Source organism: Hoplias malabaricus, chromosome 2 (genome assembly GCF_029633855.1).
Source record: "Hoplias malabaricus isolate fHopMal1 chromosome 2, fHopMal1.hap1, whole genome shotgun sequence".
Taxonomy (NCBI): domain Eukaryota; kingdom Metazoa; phylum Chordata; class Actinopteri; order Characiformes; family Erythrinidae; genus Hoplias; species Hoplias malabaricus.
Genome location: NC_089801.1, coordinates 54,735,446 through 54,758,009, shown reverse-complemented (window position 1 = coordinate 54,758,009; position 22,564 = coordinate 54,735,446). Strand labels below are relative to the sequence as shown.

The following is a 22,564-nucleotide window of genomic DNA, read 5'->3' as shown; positions in this document are numbered from 1 at the left end:
TCAGGTACTGTATGGTGTAGAGCTACTGCAGCTCACATCACCTGACAATATCAGTTCTAAGTGATCTGTGCTTTACCCAAGCAGGGAACTGAAACCCAGTTCTTAGTTATTGTTGATCTGTTCTTTACCTGACCAAAGAATCAAACCCTAGTCCTTGGGTTTACTGATCTGTGCTTTACCTAAGCAGGGAACTGAAACCCAGTTCTTAGTTATTGTTGATCTGTTCTTTACCTGACCAAAGAATCAAACCCTAGTCCTTGGGTTTACTGATCTGTGCTTTACCTAAGCAGGGAATCGAACTCTAAATCACTGTTTCTTGCTTATCTGATTAACGGAAGCTGAGAATTGAATACTAGTCACCAGTTTTTACTGGTAGGTGCTTATCTGAACCAGGATTTGAACTGTACTTTCCTGTTTCAAGCACCTTTACCCACTCCACAAACCACACACTAATTGTCCTCACTTTTGAAAGGGCTGATGTTATCCGCTGATGTCAGACACAGACACAAAACTCAGATGAAAAGTAAAGAGTTTGTATTTTACAGCTCTAACACTATTTTCACTGAAATTTCCATCTGTGATATTGACTGTATATCACTGTAATGTTCCTGACCCTTTAAAGACAGAAACAAAGCAGACATAAGAGAAGGATTTCATGGCACTAACCACATAATTTCAGCAGAACTTCTGTTTGGGACAATAACCCTAACGTTACAAAACATGTTATAGGTGCAATTTATGGTTAACTATATAACAACAACTAAGAACCAGAAATTTAAATTATGAGCAAAAAAAAATTGATGCCATGATATTGCCCGTTTTTACTGATCTCTAAAAGTTTAACCCAAATATCTCCTGAAAAATTAGTAGTCCACTTAATAACACAGTGCTGTACATGGTCTCCTGAAGCTGCTAAAGCTGTACCACATCCATTGGGTGTCAGTAGAGAGACGTTCAGTGAGCAGAGTCCTTATTCCCCTCTTGGCTGTGTTGCTAAGCTATTTGAATATGCTCTCTGCACTCATCTGCCTGTTAACAAGCAACGGGTTATCTGTGTTCCCCTGCGGTGAAGGCTGCGCTCGTGGTTGCCATGGGTGATGTGGTTTTTGCTTGACTGTTCAATGTCAGGCTGAAAGCAGAAGTGGGCGTGGCTTTCATGGTAGCAGTATACGCCCGGCTGGCTGAGCTAAGGGGTGGCTGGGGGGTGGGGGGTTGACAAAAGGAGGAACTCACCTTACAGAGCAAACAACCATTACTGCTCTCAGTAGCACGCCACAAACAAGGGGGTTTGTGAGGCAAGGCCAGTGGACGCAAGTTCTAAGGTATGTTGCACCTTTAGGTACTCGACTAATAGATCAGTCTGAATGTGAGAACTCCAGCTGGAGAACTTTGTTTCGAGACAAGACCAGGCAGGGAAGGCAAAGGAGAAAGTGAAAGCAATCAGAAGTTGGCGGTTTATGAGAGACATGTTGACTTGTCAGTTTCCAAGCAGGGTTCCTTTTTTCCACTGCTGAAACTTTAACTTGGTGGTTAATGAATGCCTTTAAGTACCTTGTTCTCACGTTACAGAGCCATGGCAAGGTGCACTGACTTGCCATATAGACACAAAACAACAAGCTGTTGGACCAATCATGTTTAAAAAGCTATTTGTTATGCAAAAGCATGAGGTTTACCATCACAGGTCTGTAATGGTAGGCTTCATCAGGCCACACAGCTGTTTGTAAACTGTTGCCAAATAATTGTGATATTCGTATGGAATATCACAATGGTGATATTCATATTCAATGGAACTTAAAATGACACACATCTGAAAGGATAAGTCCATTAATTATACTGTTATTGGCAGCATAGCAATGAACAAAGGTAAAAGTAGAGAAACTGGGCTTTGTGCAATCATTTGAATAAAGCCTTTATCTTAAGGAAGAAAATTTTGAAAAATTAAAAATTGGCGGCATAATGATGCAGCTTTCAAATCATCCAAGAAAGACGTCAATTCAAATGAGGCCTTAAAGGGAAAAATCAAATCGGCCAAACTTTCCTTTTTCACAAAAGCAGATGATCAGTCAAGGAATGCAAATAGGCCTCATTACATAGTTTGTCTCACTATGAGTTATTTATATAAAATATGCAAATAGCTCTATGTTGCAGAGCTGACGACGGTAGTAGCATTAATATTAGCAGCCATCTTCAAATCTGAATTCAGCTTGTACTTTTGTCTCATAGTGTCAAAAAGCATATTAAAAAATGTATGCGACTTTAATATGACCCAAATTTGTCTGTCGATTTAGGCAGTATGAACAGGACAGTGCTGACTGATATACATACGCTTCCATTACTTCTTAGCAACATTAGCTTTGTAGCTACAGCTCAAACTAAAAAAAGAACCAAGTGAAGGTTTGAACCAGTGAAGGTTTTTAGAATTTGATCTTCTGCCAAACTACCAATTTAACATACACTTCGGACATGATCAAATCTCTCTCCACTCTCATGTGGGGGTGGTGGAAAGTCCGTGTTTGACCACAGAAGGCCAAACCTCTCCCACACCTGACCATACTCTTAACGTTAATGTTCTCTGATCTTACTTTTTACCTCTGTGGCTTGATGATTGCGTTTGATATATGTATATATCTAAGGACACACAGCCCGATCAGGCCTGTACCTGGGGGGCACTGAAACTGACTTACTGCCAGTGCACAGCAACATAATCAAAAGACCCACCACCACCTCCCCCCACCAAAAGAAATAGGCCAAGGTTGATAACAAGGGTGGCAGAGACAGCATAAACGACTGCTGATAAGCAGTTTGCAGTGCCTTTGGCTTGTCTGTTACACTTTTACATGAGGAATATAGCAGGGAAGATAGGAATGAAAGCGGCGGGGGTGGATACTCTGCATAACAACACACATGGTGATAGGCAGAAGTAGTTGTTCTGCTTTTGAGTTTGACCGACTTAGGGCTTATAAACACTATGTTGAAGGCAGCAGATCCAAAAACAGAGTTCTTCGCGTGTTCTTGCGCTGAGAATTTACACGAAGGATGTGTCAGCACTAAATGGGCAAAGTGTGTTTATGAGGTAGGGTATGAACCGACAGCGCTTCATTGTGTATTACTGTTATAGGCCACATTCACTCTAGCTTTCTACGAAATTTATATTCGCTATCACAGTTTTGATGGTCACAGTAGATTGGTTACCTGCAGCTGCAAGCTATGTTTCTTTTCCAATTATGCAACACAAGACAACAAAACCATTATAATGTGTTGACTGAGTTCTGACAATGTGGTGGGTTAATTATTAAAGGAATATTCTGGGGCACAATCAAATGTAACCAATTTTCCCTTACAGCAAATGTATTCAATCAACAGAGACATTCTGGTTTCTTAAGTCAGCATCAAAACAAGGCCAATGTAGCTAACAAGCAGGCAACCACAGGCAAAAGTACACAAAAAAAGCCTCAAAATGTCTGCTCCAACTTTTTTTTTTTAGTTATGCAACACTTCAATTTTTATCTTTACTTATATCAGATTACTTAAAATGTAAAAGTAAAATGGCCGTGATAAGCTTCTTGTTAGTTACATGAAACTTCAGTGTAATTCCAGTGAAAAACTACAGATGCAAATTTCAGAAACCTAACATGTCTTCTGGGAAGAGGCCAAACAGTTTACACCTGAGTTCTTCCCAAACGGCTGCTTTAACTTATGATCTGCATTCGAAATGTGGCCACAGGAACTTTAAAAAAAGAAAAAAAGAAAAAAAAGTAACCCATTATATGTCACCAGGTCCAGCAGCTGTCTGGCCTCCTGTCTTGACACGAAACTAGGGCCCACCATGCTTCCTCTGTTCTTTGCTTGTGATAACCGCCACGCTTGTTTGTTTCCATATCCCTCCCCCAACGTCTTAGACCAAGAAGCCCTCAGTGCTAGGGGTGTGAAAGATGTAAGTGTGAGTTAGAACAAAGGGAGTTAACAAGAACAGATGATGCATGACAGTTGACAATAAAGAAGGAAATAATATAGTGTAGAGCACCTTACTAAAGCCTTATACAAGAAAAAGTGAAGACATCAAAATCAATAAAAATATACTGGCATTATGGAGTGGTCAAAAGCATTCATTTTAATCAATCAAGAGTACATTTAAGAATCTGCAGATCAGCCCCAATTTGCCTTGATTACAGCTTTGCACACTTTTGGCCGTCAAGCAGCTCGCCTTTCCAAGAGGTTTGAAGAAGGTGAAGGACATGTATACTGAAAACCACTGGTTGAGGGGACAAATTATAAATTTGGTTCTGGAAGACCAACTTCACCTAGCCATGTCCTAGAAACTATTATTATATATTGACATGGCAGCCATAGCCTAAAAGACAATTTATGCTTCTGCGTTGAACCCTACGTCATACCCTTTGTTGTGGCCTCAAGTGCACCTCCCCAGAAATGTAGCTACGTGTCACCACAAATGTGATTGGTCAACAGTCAGATGAACATGGATCAAGATGAACCAAGGAAGTTCATAAACTCCAGACAGTAGTACATTCAGGACAAGAGATTTAATCAGACACAGGTTTGAATGTTCCACTAAAAAGACACCTCCGAAAAATCTTGCTACAAGGCCTGGGAATAAATAAGTGTTGTATTTGTTTCTTTCCTGGCACCGCATGTAAACTACGCTCTGTTCCAATTAGTCCCCTACTCCCTACATTTTGCACTTTACAAATTATGAAACCAAAGCCCCTTTCACACCTGCACGGTAACCCAGAAATGTTCTGGAGTGTACCCGGAGGAGTTTCTGGCCAAGTTGCTATTGATCAAGGCACCTAACACCCAACTGCTCACCAGTCTCTCGCCTGGTTGTGTTTACTTCCCTTAATGTACAGTGCGCAATGACAATATAAACCATTTAAAATTTTCCAATTTTTAAAATAAATCAGTATTAGAATGTGCAGGAAATTATTGGAAATTAAATAACCATATTTAAGTCAGTGCCTCCCATTATAGCTTTATACTGAGTATATGGGTTTCAGTGGTGGGTTTATGGCTATTAACAACACCTCTCTTTGGTGATATATTAATAGACATTGGCTTAGTTTCATGTCATGTATTATAACCTACCTGCAGTTAGATTAGTTGTACTGCACAAAATGTATTAGTAAGAGGAACCAGAGCATTCTGTGTGCTACTAATTTCATTAATAACTAAATCAATATAATCCGATCTTTAAAGGCTTTTTCATTTGTCAGCAACAACAACCAGTGACTAAAGTGTGAACTGTGTATCTATACACTGCTTGCAAAAACAATATCAGAACCTACACATTTTCAGCATTGTAATTTTCAGGCTGCTGTTCTTTACATATCAAGGGCACAGTAATTACAGCACAGAGATTTGTAGCTACAGAATAGGAGCAACAGTGTCTTTTAGCCTCAGCATTAACCCATCTATAAAAAGCCTAAGGATGTAAGTCTAGGATTTAAAGGGTTGTAAAAATATAAAATAAATAGTGTTTGCAGAAGGTGCACTGGGTAACTGGGTAGAATTTTAATGAGGCTATTAGGAGAAAAGGTGAAAAACTGTAACACCATAGGAGCAGGGACTTCACACACTGACAGAATGTGAAAGCTCACCGCAGTCCCCAAGCTAGGAAAGCAACTTTCTGTTTTAATAGACAAAGTAGTCAAAGAGATTCTGAAGATTGCTTGTTATTCCTACGCTGCGTCAGCCATATGCAACGTACAAATTAAAAATGAACTTATAATGATATTTTAAGGCTGAAGTAACTTCTCGGTGTCTCCTGTACCTTACTGAAGAGTCAGGGAATTTATATTGCTGAAGCTACAAACACTGGACAAACATGATACTTTAGGGTAAAAAGTTCAATTGATTTGGAAAACAATCAGATGTGCATCAGAAATATGTAAAGAAATCAGAATTAGACTGCCTTCCTAAGTTGGCATTAGTTTAGGATGTTCAAAAGGTCTATTAATAAAAATATAAAACAGATAATAAAACAGAATATACCTAAAGTATAACTCATTTTAATACTGTAAGAAAAGAGGCATGTCTTGATGTCATTTTTGTACATAAATTTAAAGCTGAATCCCTGCTTTATGCCCTGATTTTCAGCTTTGAGAACCAAAACATGGCTCTAAACATATTCAAAGTCTTGGTAATTAGGCCTGTGGAGGATCTTTAAAGGCTCTGCAGTCTCTACAAGACTTTCAAGTCTCCTCAGTAGTTGCTGTTTCGGAGACAGATTCAGCTGCAGCGACGACAATAAGGTTCACACCAGCGGTTACCCATAAAAAACAGGTCATCAAGCCAGCAATGCTGTTTGTTATTTCCTGGCCTAGACTTCAAAAAAAAAAAAAAAAGAAAGATAAAGAGATCATACATCATTTAAATTCAACTGTGTGTATACGTACCGACTTCACAAATTCACTAAAAAGTGCTGTAAAACGGCACAGATATATTCTAAAACATGTGCTACTGTGCTGTGTTTAAAACAGATAAAACCATACATCCTTTACATTCATTCACTATGTGTAAGCACAAGGCAGGAGCACACCCTGGAGGGGGCACCAGTCCTTCACAGGGCAACACACACACACACACACACACTCACACCTACGGACACTTTTGAGTCGCCAATCCACCTACCAACGTGTGTTTTTGGACTGTGGGAGGAAACCAGAGCACCCGGAAGAAACCCACGCGGACATGGGGAGAATACACCACACTCCTCACAGACAGTCACCCGGAGCGGGACTCGAACTCACAACTTGCAGGAGCCTGGAGCTGTGTGACTGCGACACTAGCTGCTGCACCAGCGTGCCAACCTAAATCTTCTGACACATGAAGTAGCCAGCTTTTAACAAGTCAGCAAAATAACTGGTTGTGTTTGTAAGAATATTTACTTTATTAACTATATTGCATTTTACTTTTTTTTAAGCACCAAACACAAGTGCCTTAATATAGGTGCAATGAGAAGGACCCATTGTTAAAGATGTAACTCAGATGTCAGAGGGTTAAGCCTGGTATATATGTGTCACATTGTTAAAAGGTCCATGCGGCTAAAATGATATCACAAAGACAAAGTTGGAAAAATAAAAATGTACGTTGAATCCTAACTTCTACTACAAACACACACACACACATACACATGCAAGAGACACATGACTACTACACCGGATATCAGACATGTGTACTGATAAGTACATAAGATAATAAGATTATGTACTGATAATACAACTTTTTGGGGCTTTTCAATGTTTCCTGCATTTTAAAGATTCACATTGGTATGTTGTTTAAGAATATATATATATTCATATATATTGAGCTTATCCCAAAAATCAGTATCTAGTCTGACATTTCATAGAACAAATTATTTAATTCAAATCAGAATATCTGGATGTGTTGGCATTCCCAGAACTGATGCATAGTCATTCATTCATTCAATTCAGCCCATTTAAGCACAGTGACCAATAGATTACCCTGGGATAATATTATGTTCAGAGGTGAAGCACCCGATGAACCTGGCATGTAATTGTCTGGCAAACTCACTTACTTTCACATTTAAAATGTGCTTAATGTGTTTGGAACGTTTGTTCTGCATGCTGCTCTTGTACAGTAACCTTGGACATAAAAAATGGTGCCATATCAATTGAATTGCTATAGATATCTCTCACTAAACATTTCCATATATTAGACACAGGTGTACTGTCTGCTGAAGACAGAATCATACCCTAGGGAGTCTAAATGCCTTAAAGCTGGAGGTACCTCCAGCAGTCCAGGTGTGCCTTGCACTAGGCCGGTTGTCATGGCGCCGTCACCATGATTACGTGCTGTAATATGACACCAAAGGAGGCCGGAGTGGTGAGGTAAAGTGGGGGGATGGGGGAGGGTGTGTGTATGAGAGAGAGCGAGAGAGAGATCGAGAGAGACTGATTTACATAGGACAACAGCATTATTAGAGAAGCTAGAAACAGGCTTTTCTGGTATAACCAATAACATTTACAGACACCCTTGGGGTTTCTAGACAGTTGCAACCATTCAAACAGTCAACAACTGCGCTACATAGAGATCACTACATAGTGATCTCACAGCCAGTGTTTCAAAAGGCAATCCTCATCAAAGCACTGATGAAGCAGCCGGTTCTATTTCAGGTAATGCTGACATCTATCGATCTCGCTTATTGATATCGCTCCAGGAAGGGTTTCCACTCATTCCTGCTCTAGGTGCTTCTTTTTGAACTTTTTAAGCTACTGCTATAGCAAGCTGAAAATAAAAAATGCATTTACTTTGATGATCCTTTGAAGGGTCCTGGGTATGCTGATTTAGACGAAATGTGTAGATTCAACTGTTTAGAGTGTTGTATTCTGTTAAAACGTAAAATCTTTTTGCACTTCACCTTGCTGAGTGTGTGGCTTTAAGCTTTATTAAAGTGAAGTAGTAGTGTTTTGTGTTACCGTATTATACATTGTGTAAAATGTAGTGATATGGAAACCTTTATAGTTATATATTCTATGAAGATCTGATTGTACTGTGCATGTCCTAAGCGCTCAAAAGATATTGATCATGATGTTTTGCCAAAAAGCAACTGCACTTAAATTAAATTGCATTTAGTAAACTGTGAATTATCCAGAGATAGGTGTAGATTTTGAAATATTTGGCTTGTATATAAATCTTAAGACTTAACAGTTGGAAGCTACCAGTGTCATGGCATGGTTTTTCTAAGTAAGAATACTGCTGTCATTTATCACTCCAATTCACACACTGGCCCACTATTAGACTGGACTCTGCTTACTTTTCTCTATTCACACTGTATCTCTGAACCTATATTTCCTCTCTTCCACAGCGCAGCTGTTGGCTCATTGCCTGTGGTCATTCGTAACCTGGTTGATGAAATTAATGTTCCTCATTTCATAAACTTACTTGTTTCTATATCCATTATTTATGCCAGTTCCTCAATTCTAATGATGCACACAAAAAGCTACTTGAATCCTAATAGTTCCCTATTGCAATAAAAATGTTCCAAAAACAGCGTTCTACAATTACAATTAAGAAATGGAAAAAAAAATAAAATAATGAAAAAAAAAAAGACAATAAAAGTCCAGACAAATTAAATTAATCTTTAACCACAGAGCTGAAAAATCCTAAACAGTCAGAATATTCAAATTACAGTAACTGCATAAGCAATACTTTCTGATAAAAAAATAATTAGTGGGAACTCTCACAAAATTTGGTCTTTGCACTTGTTGAACAGGAACTCTGTCAAAACTACACTACATTTTACAAATGTACTGTAAGCAGAATTCATTGTTGCCCCCTCGACCGGTTTCACAGATATAGAGCAAACAAATCATTTAAAAATAGATGTGTGGCATATTAGAAACGTAATACTTAATATTTTACACATAAATGTTAATAATAATAGATTTGGCTGCATGGTTACTGCTTCTTTATTGCTCGTCATGACTAATATTTTATTTCTCTGGTGTCTGACAGAGTATGATAAGCATGATAAAACCAATATAGAACTTTTGTTGTCTCAAGGCCTTTAGTGTAGACCCTTAGGCTGGTCCTTGCAGCTTAGGGTTTGGCACTCGTGCATTTATTATTTCAGCTACTGATTTTAACCTATCCCTGTTGCAGCTATAAACTGCACAGTTTACTGAAACACAACCAATTTTTATAGGGTTTTTTATGGCAAGGTTTAATCTGTTATTTAAAGTTATACTCTATAAAAACCTTTGTTACAGAAGAATATATATAAAATGAATCAGATGTAGCTATATTAAATTGACTCCTGTAAGGTCACCAATGAAATAAAGGCTAGGCTTGAACTTTATCTAACTTGAACATATGTCTAACTCCTATACTGAGGGCCTCTGGTTTGGTTTAGTGCAGTTTCCATTGTCGGCACTGCCATCCATTCTCAGTCTTTCTGCCATCCTGCTTGCAGCTGCTCTTTCTACCCACTCTCATTTGGCCTGACGTCAATAAGACACTTCCTTCCTGTTTCGTGCATGGTGTGTCTACACTGAGAGATAAGAGAGGGCAGCTAGAGCAGACATGGAGAGAGAAAATGTTGTTTACAGAAACCGGTGGCAGCACGGGTGATATAATACCTTGGTGGGGAAGGGAATGGAAAGCAAACGCTAACAGATACTGAAATGGGATTCATATCTGCGCCACACTTTTAGCAGTTGATCAGCTGGAGTAAGTAGAAAACAAAGATCGAGAAAATTATTATTGTATTTACAATGCATTTATGATCCTTTGAACTCCAGTGGATATCTATTGTCAAAGACGGTGGAACTTTGCATGATGGCAAACAGTGTACTGAGATTATCTTCGGTAGCAGAACTAACTGTGTTCTTCTTTTACAGGTTTCACACCTGCGTCATCACTGCAAAAAACTTCACTCAACCAGGACTACAGCGAATACTTCGATGGTGTTACATTATGGTTCTTCAGTTCGACTGCCCTTTATTAGGCCTTAAAGGGGCCTGCAAGTTAAACTAGACCTTTTTGGAATTGTAACTAGTCTCTGAAGCCTGGAAAAGGCCTGCTGAGATGACACCATAAACCTCCCACGCATGTAGTTATGGCCGCTGTAGTTCAGCAGACCGAGAGCGCCTGGGAGGGTGCTAGCAAACCAGAGGATGACAGTTTGCAGGTAAGCATGGTTATTATATTCTGATCTTTAAGTCTCGCTTCTAGCTGGCTATTTAAAGTAGGTTTTACACAAACATATCATCCACTGATTACAAGGGAGAGAAGGTTGAAAGTGTTGAGAACCCATTTCTATTGTTAATAATTCATGTGCTGGTTTACTGTGTGGGATACTTATATGAAAGCTGTGAGTGACCCTGATTCACTCAACCCACTTCTATTATGGAACAAGCTAATGCTGCTGAGGGGGAAATAAAAAAAGTAGATTTTCATGCCGTGCTATATCGAGAACTGTCTGACACTTCAGCCATAATATTACAGCTTTTTTTTTCCACCCCGTGCTATCTGCAGCTGGCAGATCCATCAGCTTTCCCAGCGGTAATTGTGGAGCAAATGCCACACACCCACCTCCTCAACTACTCCAGGCTGACTTGTGAGCAGCCATTGACAGGTGGTCACCTAGGAACAGGGCTGGAGCCAGACACAGTGGACGACCTACCGCCACTGACAGGTAAAGTACAATTCCCGCAAAGGTTTAAATTGAAGTCCTTGTAATTGTGCTTCAGCTCGTCATATCAGCCTCAGACATTCAGGGCCCAATCTCGCAGGCAGCATGTATGGATGCCTGCACACAAAATGCTAAAATCCAGGTCATGCTCTGACATGCATCATTTGCATATTTTAGGCCATGCTCTGTAGGAGAGGATGTAGGATATTGAAGCCAACACTCACATTCTTTTTCCCTCCAGAATCACTTTCCCCAGGTTTATTATTGTTATTAATATTATTACTATAGACGTGCATGCTTATTTTTGAGATGTAGCTTAACACTAACACACCACATAACACATGTCTAGGTTTTGTTAGGTTTGTATTTTTAAAAACTGTTGTCTGAGTTGTAGACTTTAGATCACAATTACTTGTCTCATATTCTCCTCACTTTTCCCCTAGAACTTGAGAACTGTTTTCTTACAGGTTTTAATTTGCTCTTGTTTGGTGTGTAGGCCAGGGAATATCCAGCTGACTATGAGTTGGCAATGAGACTGTCTCTTTTTAGAGCTTACATTCTCAAAAAAGGACTAAGCTGTATCTGTCAATGTACACATGCTTCTCACTTAGCTGGTACATCATACTGTGGTTTTCTTTTTCTACTTTAGCATTCTTGTGTACTTGGCCCTGGGAAAGTAAACAGAGATGTCTTCTGAAATGTACTTTTACACAATTAAACCTTAAGGGCTTGTATCTTTGAGAGTAAAATAAGTATGTTTAAACGTTCTTGCTGCTGTACGGTTATTTTCTTCAAGTTTAAACTTGAAAGGACTTTTTGATGCACAGGCTTGATTTAGCCAGCCCCCAGTGAGATTATGTTTCACACAAACCCAGAGATTGCAATCTGCTTTTTTGTTGTTTTGTTTTACATATAATCTTATAAAAATGATAGTAATTTAGAAACAGAAAATTACATTTTCACTTCTCTAAGGTATATGTATTAACAATTAGCAGTTAGCCAGTATGCTAATTTTTTTTTCCTCAGACGAGACCTCACAGTTACTTCAGAATGTCTTCTTACATACTTCTCAACTTTTTATTCATTTATTAATTTAATAATAATGTCTCCTTTTGATGTGCTGAAACACTGTTACAGGACGCTGGCTGGATAATTTTATTTGGTTAACTATTCTTAGTTCAGCAGTAACACAGAGGTTTAAAAACTTCAGGAGCACTGCAGTATCTGATCCACGCTTACCAGCACATCACACACCTAGGTTAAAGGTATACTTATTCTTAACTGCATGTTTGCATATGTGTAAAGAATGCCTTGCGTATCCTGTGTCCATTTGGTGTGTCAGTTTTGCACATGCTCAAAAAGCAACAAGGAGTTGCAGTATAAGATGCATTATACAGAAAAACAGTAGGGGCAGTGCAAGCAAAATAAAAATGGCAAAAGTCACCAGGTATACATCATGTGAATATGAAATAATTTAAGGATCAGTTTTCTCTGGTCTGCCTGCTTGTGGAAGCCTCCAGTAACACATGAAACACGCAAGCAATTATGAGAACAATTACATTCACTACACAGCCAAATGCCTTTATAAACGCATGTCCAAACAGCAAGTAAATCTCTAGTTAAACACCACCACCACCACGTAAGTGTCATTGCCCAGCCAAATAATACCTGCTGTGTCACGGTCCTGTAAGGGGTCCAGGCCATTGAAAGTCTGCAGAGCAACAGATGGCCTACAGCCTGTAAATGTAAACCTAAAAAATGTCCTTCTGTTAAAAGGACCAGATAAAATGGACACTGTGTGTATATTTAAATTATAAAATGTTTCACAGTATATTAGGCTAAATGACTATAATATATTAAATCACCCACTTTACACTGCATTAAACCATGGTCGTTGTTTCTATGATTACTACATGCTAAACAGGGCTTCCTGCAGCCTATGGCTAAAAAAATAATAGAACAGGTCTGAGGTGTGAAAACATCGTTTCCTTACAGGGGTCACTTGAGTTTCAGTACGTATTTCCCTCCATTTCTATGAGGTTCATATTTTTTTTTACGATTAGCGTTAAGCTTTAAGCCGCACTGAGGTTATTTTTCTCTCAGAAATCGCAGGGTACATTCTTTTTTTTAGCCACCTATTTAGAGAAATAGATAAAAACGAGCTTTAAACAGTTTAATATTCACATGGGGACCATGGGCTGTTCCACAAAACATGATTTATGAGTTCTCTTGCTAGATAACTTAAGCTCGATTTGAGGTCCGGCCTATTGGAAGGCCTCCAAAGCTCTTACATTGAGGTTTCAATTAAGTTGCCATTTCGAAGTGTCTATCATCCCCAGCCACTGAGGCTTCAGTAAGTGTATGTTTCTATACGTTCCCCCTTTTCAGTTTAATTAAGAGAATGGTTTCTCGTTTTATGTATAGCACTTTAACTTGACTCACCAGTGTGAACGAATAAACACCAGGTGATTTCAAACCGACTCCCACTCCCTCTCTCTCACGTGGGCCGCTCTGGAGGAGGAGGAGGAGGCGACCTACTATACGACAGTTGCTCGAGTCTGAATCTGATTCAGAGTCGATTCCAAGAAACGATCATGGCGAATCCAAAACACAAGAGAAATATATAGTTTAAACAACATACGGCAATATTCATTATATTTCATCTCAGTTAGGACATTTCGGGAGCTACTGTCCTCCAAAAAATATCTAAGAAACGTAAGCCTTTAGTCAAATAGGTTTTATCTACTTAATCAGATAGCTTGAACAATGCTCATCCTCGAAGTTAATTTATCACGCTGTGCTGAGAAGTGCCTTCCCTAGTGACAGTTGAGTCGTGTCTGAAGCTTTGGATATGACTCCTAATATCCAAATGCCTTGAGTCGATTCTTTTAAGTCGACTCCCAGCGCTGTAGCCAGGAGTTGTAGTGTAGTCAAACCGAACATGTAAACATTTAACCGATTAAACAGGAGCTTAAACTTCCAGTGTTCCTCTGAATCTCTGGTCCTGCGCTCGTTTTCAGGGTACAGAGTTGGTGAAGAGTAAGTGTTATTGGTCTGTTTATCGGGTGAACTGTGCTGTTATGGGGATGAGTAGGTTAACATTAGCTGAACTGTGCACCGTAGACAACACCGCGCACGAAACGGTGGATAAGACACTCATTTTAGAGACATAAGCACTGTTACAGGTCGTATCTAAGAGTAAAACCCCAGCAGCATGTCTGTAGAAGCTAATGAAAAACTTTCATGTGTGGAAGTGTGCTAAGCAGCGCTAGCCTCTTCGCTGCAGTAGTTTTCTCTTATCTCAGTATGACGTGTTCTCTCCCCTTAAACACACAACAATAATGTGAGAGTTGGCCAGAGAGAAACTGAAAATGTAGATAGCAGGTTAAACACGGGATAGAATGACAGAAAACGCACTTGAAGGGGAATTCCACTCTTACTGCTTCTCAGAATGTCTAATTCGTTCATCCGTTAGGGTCTAGAGAACACCTCCTGGGAAAATCTAACGTTTTACCTGGTTACCCTGCCCGTGTGGTGGTGTTTATACACTAGAAGATGTTTCATCAGTGATATAACCAGTCAGCGTCGTGGCTGAGCATTTCTGCTTTGAAACTGCAGTCTCAAAATCAGACAGACAGGGTTTCTTATGTCATAACCATAAGCAACCAATCCAATCATATTGCAGGGCGGGGCTTTGAACTTGAGGAGCGTGGCAGAGGTTGGAACTAGAAGGAATGGACCTGAGCTTCTTTTGGGGCATTAGTGATTGATTTTTGTTGTTGCTGTTTTTTAATAACCTTTAAAGTTGTCATTTTGATGAAAAGGCAGGGATTTAGGGATTTAATTGATGCCTACAGTGGATTTTAAACAAAGAGTGGTTTAATGTAGATAAATCTGTTGAAGCAAATTTCCTTACAGGGGTGATGAGAGGAATAAAGGGTAGACAAATCTTAGGGTTTTCATATATTTAAGACCCAGTCCCACCACTGAGCCTTTGTGCTTCTTCTGAGTATTAATATGTAATTCAGCTAAGGTTAGAATAGTGGTAAACATGGACAGAATAGAGCAAACGTGTTTTCTTTGGGGAATATAATGCCTTGCATGTACCTCTCTGCACCAGATTTAAAGATGCCAGCTTAAAGCTATTGCAAAAAGAAACAATAACTTTGTGTGAGTCAGCTTTTGGGGATTTTAGCTCTTCGGATGTCTGATTACTATCACCACCACTGTCATCAATCGTGATTCAGTAACAATGTCTGTACAACAGAGCATTTCACAACAGTTTACCTTGATTTATTTTCAGATCATATCCATTAATTATGACTTTTCTTTAGTCTACTGAGTTCTCCTTCTGTATTACGCAAGAACAATTTTATCTTATCAGACAGATAAAAGTGACCGGAATTGCTTGATCTGAATAAAATTTGTGCTGGCTACTCCAGAGTGTAGTCAGGTGTCTACAGTATTTTTGCCCAGTGAAACTGTCAGCTGATGTGTTGCTTTCTGTTTAACCTGCAGTGGAAGCATATCAGAGTGGTAATGAGGATACTGTGGAGACGGCAGAAGCTGCTGAAGCCTTGCTGAATATAGACTCATCAAGTCAACTGTCCCAGTTATGTGAGTAGAGGCATTGTGAAGTTTTTTCTTCCTAAAAATTCCTCTTCATTCACCATGAGTTGGAGTTTCTCGCTTTCCATAAATATTGCTTCAACTGCACTTCTGGATAATAAAAATGATCAAATCTGAGTTTGCAGCATGGTAGGAATTCCATTGATTTTTCAGGATTTCTGCATTTATTATGTGTACAAATAAGTGTTAAAGCATTTTTGTTTAACATATAATTAATTAATTAATTCAGTCGCTGCCTGGAAGCGCTTGTCCAGTCACCTGGAATCACTGGGTTCAAGGTAGGAACACCAGTCCATCGCAGGGTGACGCGCACACACACCTATGGACATTTTTGAGTAGCCAATCTACTTACGGACTTATGTTTTTGGACTGTGTGGGGAAACAGGAGTACGTGGAGGGAACCCACACAGACAGAGGGAGAACACACCAAACTCCTCACAGACTGTGACATGAGACAGGGCTCGAACCCACAACCCCAGGACCCTGGAGCTTTGTGACTGTAGTGAAAAAATCCTTTTCGCTTGGCCTTTTTTAAACTACGTACTTTTTAGTTGAATAAAATGACAAATTTCATGTTTAATATTATGCAACAGTTATCAGAACTGACATAAAATCGTGAGGTTGACTGAATTTTGAATTACAGTTATGTGTTATGGGGTGGGGGTGCTTTTAAACTTATTTGTTCACCTAATACTAATCTTTTCACTTTAATTTTAAAGATGTTGTAATGGTCATTCAGGGTGGTTTGATTTGAGAGGATTGACAGTTGGAAATGTTCACACCAGTGCTGATAGGAACTATAGTTAACAAGTACTTAATCTTTATGGAATCATATATAAACATGCTGTATGGGCATGAATAGGTTCACTATCCCTAAAGTTAAAATTTTGTTTTTTATTTTTATCTCACAGCTCAGTTATTTTGCACTTCACCTCTGGGAGATGGAGCCCAGGTTCTGACAGATTTTGGTGGACAGCAACAGTGGCTCCAGTTTCAGAAAAGTGTCACAGAGGAAAACAAGCCAAAGCCTAAGAAAGGTGACTTGAAACTATCATTATATAAAGATTTCTTAAGACAATGCTAGCTAGTTTTCTATTTTGAGCCCTGATGGGTTTGTTGTTCTTAATAAATCATGGTATTTATGACCCTCAGCTAGAAAAACAAAAAGGCAAAGGCCACATTCTCCAATGCCTGATATTACTGTGAAGAAGAGCAAGGACAGCAAAGGTGAGAACCCCTCACCCCACCCCAGTCTTAGTCGTTCTATTGATAAAACTATTTGAGAAACCACATGACAAAAACAGCTGTCTTCACTTACAAGGCTCTTACGTTTTACATGCCTGCAGGAAATACACTGTACCTTTGGGAGTTCTTGATTGCATTGCTACAAGACAGGAACGCCTGCCCCAAGTACATCAAGTGGACCAATCGGGAAAAAGGCATATTCAAGCTTGTGGACTCCAAGGCTGTGTCTCAGTTATGGGGCAAACACAAAAACAAACCTGACATGAATTATGAAACGATGGGAAGAGCCCTCCGGTATGTTTCTTGGGTGCTTGGCTTGTTACCTTTGATGACAGTAATATCTTGTTGACTTCGTTATATTAAATGTGGCTTTTTTTAATATGCAATTTGGCTCTTTTTCTTCCCCCCCCCCCCATTAAACAGATACTATTACCAGCGTGGTATCCTGAATAAAGTTGAGGGACAGAGACTGGTGTATCAGTTTGCAGAGATGCCAAAAAACATAATCTACATAGGTGATGACGAAGATTGCAGAGGTGGTAATGATAATGGCATTCAAAACGAGGATGAAGAATATCCCTCCAGCGACCACAGCTTAAACGTCACCCCTCCCTCCCAGTCAGAGCTCTTCACTTCCAACAAAGTATCCACTCAGATCACCAAAGGTCGCAGGATGGTTAATGGTGGCCAGCGTGGTGGTGTAGTGGACCAGCCTTCTGAGGTGACAGGTACTACCAGAGCCACCCGTCCATTAGGTCTCATCCAGCAACAACATCTACCTATTGTTTCCGCGGAGATGCTGAGGACTCTCCAGAACGTTCAGGCCATCCAGCCAGGCCAACACGGCTCAGTCTTCCGTACTGCTCAGCTGTTAGAGAGCCTCCGCGAGAAGCAGGAGGCTGTGGAAATACAACAGGAACAACGGGTGGTTCAGGCCTGTGAGGGACAGGAAGACAGCCAAGGTACTCAGATTGTAACTTTGCAGTTGGTTCCAGTACCATCCACTGAACAAGAATTGGATGGGTCCATGATGACCTCCCCTCAGTTCATTATGCAAGCCATTCCAGAATCGGAGGTTACTCTTGTTGTTCAGGATGTTACCATGGAAGAATCTCAGTCAAATCCTAGCCAACAAGATCTCACCCTCTCTGACATGGTAACAACATCACTTTCAGGGTCAAATGACACCAATACCTCAGTGGTCACGTTTGTTGGAGGAGGGCAACAGCTGGTGACCCAGCCTCCTGGTACTGTTATCCATTCCGTCATCACGGCAACAGAACCAAAACACATCTCAGGTCATGTAGGCCTAGACCCGGAGCCCAAAGAACTGCCTGAGATCACAGAGCTAAGAGGAATTAACATCTCCCAAGATGCACAGCAGATTCCCAATATGGATATGAAGAGTCCCTCGGAAATGAAGATGGAGCCTCTAAGTGTTGTCATTATTAATGACTCTTGGGTTGGTTACACTTCTAACAGTGAAACTGTGGAATCTTCAGGCTAAGCTAGGGCTAGATTTCGAAGTGAACCATTCGTGGTCCGGCTCCATAAACGCCTTACTCATCACATTCCTTTGAGACTTGCACATGCACTGGAATTTAGTCACTCCTTTTCCATTTCCTTTAATCTTTTTTCTTTGCACCACGTTCGCCCTGCTATGCTATGAAAGTCTTGTAGGAAGACTTGTGATTCTTATGCAATGTTACTCTAATCTTGAATCCTCTTTTCTTCACTGAAGTGCCCTAAATAATGTACTGCAATGTTATGCCTCAGGGTTGTACTGATGACTTGTCAGTGATGTCACCATGAAATGAAAGACCACTCAATCTTTTAAAAGCTTTATCGCAAATGAGAAATATCACCATTTAGCCCTTAAAGCCTATTGTAACTACTGTATATGAAAGGAACGACAGGATGAAAGGACTCAGTGTAACCTCAACTGCTTGGATAGTAACAAAAATCTCATTACTTAAACAAATGTACTGATATCCTGTAATTTTTCCTCTTTACAAGTGATACTGTATGTCATGGCCTGTATCACAGTCAACTACTTGAGAGAATGCAATCGTGATCATGTCACATTGTAACAAATACTTTGTTTATTACAAATACCAGTCTTTGCTATGCATATTAACAAGTGCTTTAATAGCGATGATCCAAAGAATGTTTTGTTTGTTTTTAGTAATATATATATATAAAAATACACACACACACACCAATCAGCTACAAGTTTAATAACACAAACAAGTAAATTAAATAATGCTATTTTGTTACAATGTCACCCTTCACGGGGTGTGATATATTAAGCAGCATGTGAACAGTCAGTTTCTGATGTTGTGTTGGAAGCTGGTCAAAATCTGTAAATTTAAGAATCTGGACAATTTTGAAAAGTGTGAGGCTCAAATACTCATAAATCTGTCACTGTTTCCCATATGTCTTTCCTTGGACCCCTTTCTGTTGCAAATAACCTCATGTAGCTGACACTCCACAAGACCTGCCATTTTAGAGATGCTCTGACCAAAAATTACTGACCATTTGGCTCTTGCCAAAGTTGCTCAGATCCTTGTCCTGTTTCTAATTCTTCAACTTAAATAACTGTCCGTTTCTCGATAGCAAAATTGATGCATTGAATGCAGAAGTGGACTAAGCAACTCTAAGAAATATGTTCACAGAATGTCACCTTGTGATAAAGCAGTGAAAGATAGAACATTTAGGTGGTTCTCATTGGTAAGGCATAAACCATTGTGTCACGAAACCAATGCAGGAAGAACAGTAGTTTTGTGGCTGATTGATGTATGTGTTCTACTGTCATCCATATATTTTTAACCCTGAATATGCCTGTCTAAAAGACACTTCAATCAATAGGTGTTCCACAGATGAGACAATCATTTCATGTTTATTCTCCCAGTGTGTATGTAATGCATAACAGGGATTGGATTTTTTGACCAAATTATGAGATTACTTTAAGTTTTGATGATGATGATATGCCACATGATGTTGTTTCTTATTCTGAAGTTTGATAAGTTGGAATAGATCAGAAATAACCAGTAGTGCCTCCTCAATATAATGACTTCTATTCATGTGCTGGGCTGCGATTACACACACTGTGATTCAGAGTTATGACATCCATGATAAGCTCAGAAAAGCTTACAGTGCACACAGTGCGGCTGAATCTATCACAATAAATATTATATTGACCAGTCCTGATACTCAGTATGTTCTCAGTAGTAGCTCCTGCACTCTGACTCTTTCTGTTATGAGACCAAATATGTTTTGACTATTGCTATGTTCAAATAAGAAAGATTATTGCACTGATCTTAATATAATTTTACTTGGAAAATGTTGCATTTATTTCAGATATGAATCGTAGCATCTGTAATTGACTGGCTTACAAAAACGCATCCTTGTTTTTGATAAGTTTGAAAAAATGTAAGTTAAAGCATTTCTCTTTATACTACAACAAGAGCAGGAACTTTTCAAATTTTTGAGGAACAAATGATCGTTAAGAACTTTTTACAAAGCTTTCATCGTTCATATGTTCCCTAAGGGCACACAGTGTCACTGAAGCACTGAACAGCTCCCCCTGTGTAATGATTTTTTTTCTTAAATGTGAGTAAACAGCATTGTCAACTGTAGCTCATTTGTGTTTTAACATGGACCAACATGACTAAATCCTACAATAACACAGAAAAGTTTTGTGCCCAAAGTACTTAATATTCACTGCAGAGCTGATTATTTGCATATTTTCTACACTGAAAATATACTCCATATTGATTCTGGTTTCCTCTCTGTGTTATAAATTTTGAAATATGCCATTTATACAACAGTGCTCATGTGAAATAATTTAGCTTATTTTGTCATCGTTCCCTTTACGTTTAGCTACAGCCAGCAAGCAAGTGTATGAATGACCAAGATACAGAGGGAATCCTGTTTCATTTCTGTTGTATATGCCAGCAGTTAAGCCTGTGAGCCTTCTCTGTCTTTTATGGGCTCTGTCTGTTATGTTGTACTGACAACGGTAAAGGCTGAATGTCTGTCTTATGTTTATTTGTTTCTTTTTTTTTTTTGGCTTACATCTCATTATGCGGAAAAACAGCCTGTACAATGCTTGCTGAAAAATAACAAAGCCATATATTAATGTTTCTAGTTATTAGATTCTCCAAAATGACACATTTTGTGCTTACATATATGATGTAAAGTAATACAAGGGAGAACTTTTTATTTGAACTTATTTGACATCACTGAATATATATATATATGCCTCAATTTGCTGAAAATATTAAGGAGCTTTTTATATTACTGTATTTGATTCTGATCCATTTTATACAACAAACGGTTATCAAGTTATGCAGCTTGTATTTAAATAATAAAATATTCCATGTTTTCAACAAATACGAAAGACTCTGAGATGTTTTTGCACTGAAACACCATAACTAATGTAACTGTATTTTTAGTTAAAAAATAATATACTTTTTGAAACTACATTTTGACTGAAAAAACTTCCTAGTTTTTTCCCCAATTATTGTCATTATTAGACTTTAAACTGGACTAAAATTACAAGAGAATTAAATCATGAAATGCACAAAACCAAATGCAAATGTTTGGACACACATGGTCACACCATTCTACATGAAAATAAGGATACATCCTCAATTATGAACAAATTTAAATATGGTATTTTTCCTAAGACCTGAAAAATTTACTAAATTTAATATATTGGTGAAAATGCTCATGAAGTATTCACTGGAATATATACAAAGTTCTTAATGTCCATTGGCAGACAGAAAAACAGATAATTCACTGATTATGTAGTGATCCAAAACTGTATGTTGTTTACCCTCAAAGCTTGGAGGGACTAAGTACGGTGACTAGCACGGTGTAAAAATATTCAGAGTATAATACTGTCTATATTATACTTGTTATTTTCTAATTAATTTTTTGTAACCACTTTATGTGGTTTAGGATTGCAGTTGTTCCTGGGCATACACAGAGCTATTGAGCACAAAGCAGGAACATACCCTGGAAAGGGGTGCCAGTCCATCACAATGAATCACACTCAGACAGTCAAACAAACTTATGGACAGTTCTCCTATTAACATGCATTTATGAATTGTGAGACTAAACCGAAGGAAACCCATGCAGACACAGGGAGAACAGACCACACACCTCACATGAGTCTTTAGCTGTGTGAGAGCAACACTTCATGTTAAAATGTTAGTCAGAATATATACACGCTAAACACATTCTTAAAATCAACTTTCTTGCTGCCTGAGCAGACTAACAAATCAAAGTAATGAGTCAGTTATTTACTTCCTTCTTATTAAACTCTTTGGGTAGTGACTGAATTTATTGTTTAAAAATAATAGGTTTTGCTCTGTTGTGGTGGACTTATGCTCAGAAAAAAAGAAATAGGTTTTATTTATGTAATATTTAAATCTAATGGTTTAAATGGGAACTTACAAAACTGTTTTTAATAAAGACCATGTATTTCCTGTAGGATGAGGAAGCAAGTAT

The 22,564-nt window shown here is 38.8% G+C and overlaps 1 protein-coding gene and 1 long non-coding RNA gene across 5 annotated transcripts in view; one reads left to right on the top strand and one right to left on the bottom strand.

The window, feature by feature from the left end:
* Positions 1–14,024, bottom strand: part of LOC136686469 (uncharacterized) — a 40,028-nt gene extending 26,004 nt beyond the window's left edge. The window contains exons 1-2 of the long non-coding RNA XR_010800323.1: positions 13,920–14,024; positions 13,616–13,737 (exon numbers count right to left, since the gene is read on the bottom strand). This is a non-coding gene — a long non-coding RNA (uncharacterized lncRNA). The remainder of the gene's footprint in view (positions 1–13,615; positions 13,738–13,919) is intronic.
* LOC136686466 (ETS-related transcription factor Elf-1-like) lies at positions 1,229–21,426 on the top strand. 4 transcript variants are annotated; one of them, XM_066660269.1, is made up of 8 exons: positions 1,229–1,322; positions 10,380–10,669; positions 11,017–11,176; positions 15,692–15,790; positions 16,714–16,839; positions 16,955–17,029; positions 17,149–17,341; positions 17,471–21,426. In XM_066660269.1, exons 2-8 carry the CDS (start codon positions 10,598–10,600, stop codon positions 18,552–18,554), a joined length of 1,809 nt encoding a protein of 602 aa, XP_066516366.1. In that variant the 5' UTR covers positions 1,229–1,322; positions 10,380–10,597; the 3' UTR covers positions 18,555–21,426. The 4 variants fall into 4 exon arrangements, with proteins under 4 accessions (XP_066516366.1, XP_066516368.1, XP_066516367.1 ...); XM_066660271.1 differs by lacking the exon at positions 1,229–1,322 and adding an exon at positions 8,058–8,153; XM_066660270.1 differs by lacking the exon at positions 1,229–1,322 and adding an exon at positions 10,077–10,209.
* Positions 21,427–22,564: the final 1,138 nt, after the last annotated feature.

Excerpts from the sequence above, each read along its gene's own strand:
- LOC136686466 (XM_066660269.1), top strand. The coding sequence starts at position 10,598 with ATGGCCGCTGTAGTTCAGCAGACCGAGAGCGCCTGGGAGGGTGCTAGC. Across the intron at positions 15,791-16,713 it reads AAGTCAACTGTCCCAGTTAT|CTCAGTTATTTTGCACTTCA; the intron begins GTGAGTAGAGGC and ends TTTATCTCACAG. Across the intron at positions 17,342-17,470 it reads ACGATGGGAAGAGCCCTCCG|ATACTATTACCAGCGTGGTA; the intron begins GTATGTTTCTTG and ends CCCATTAAACAG.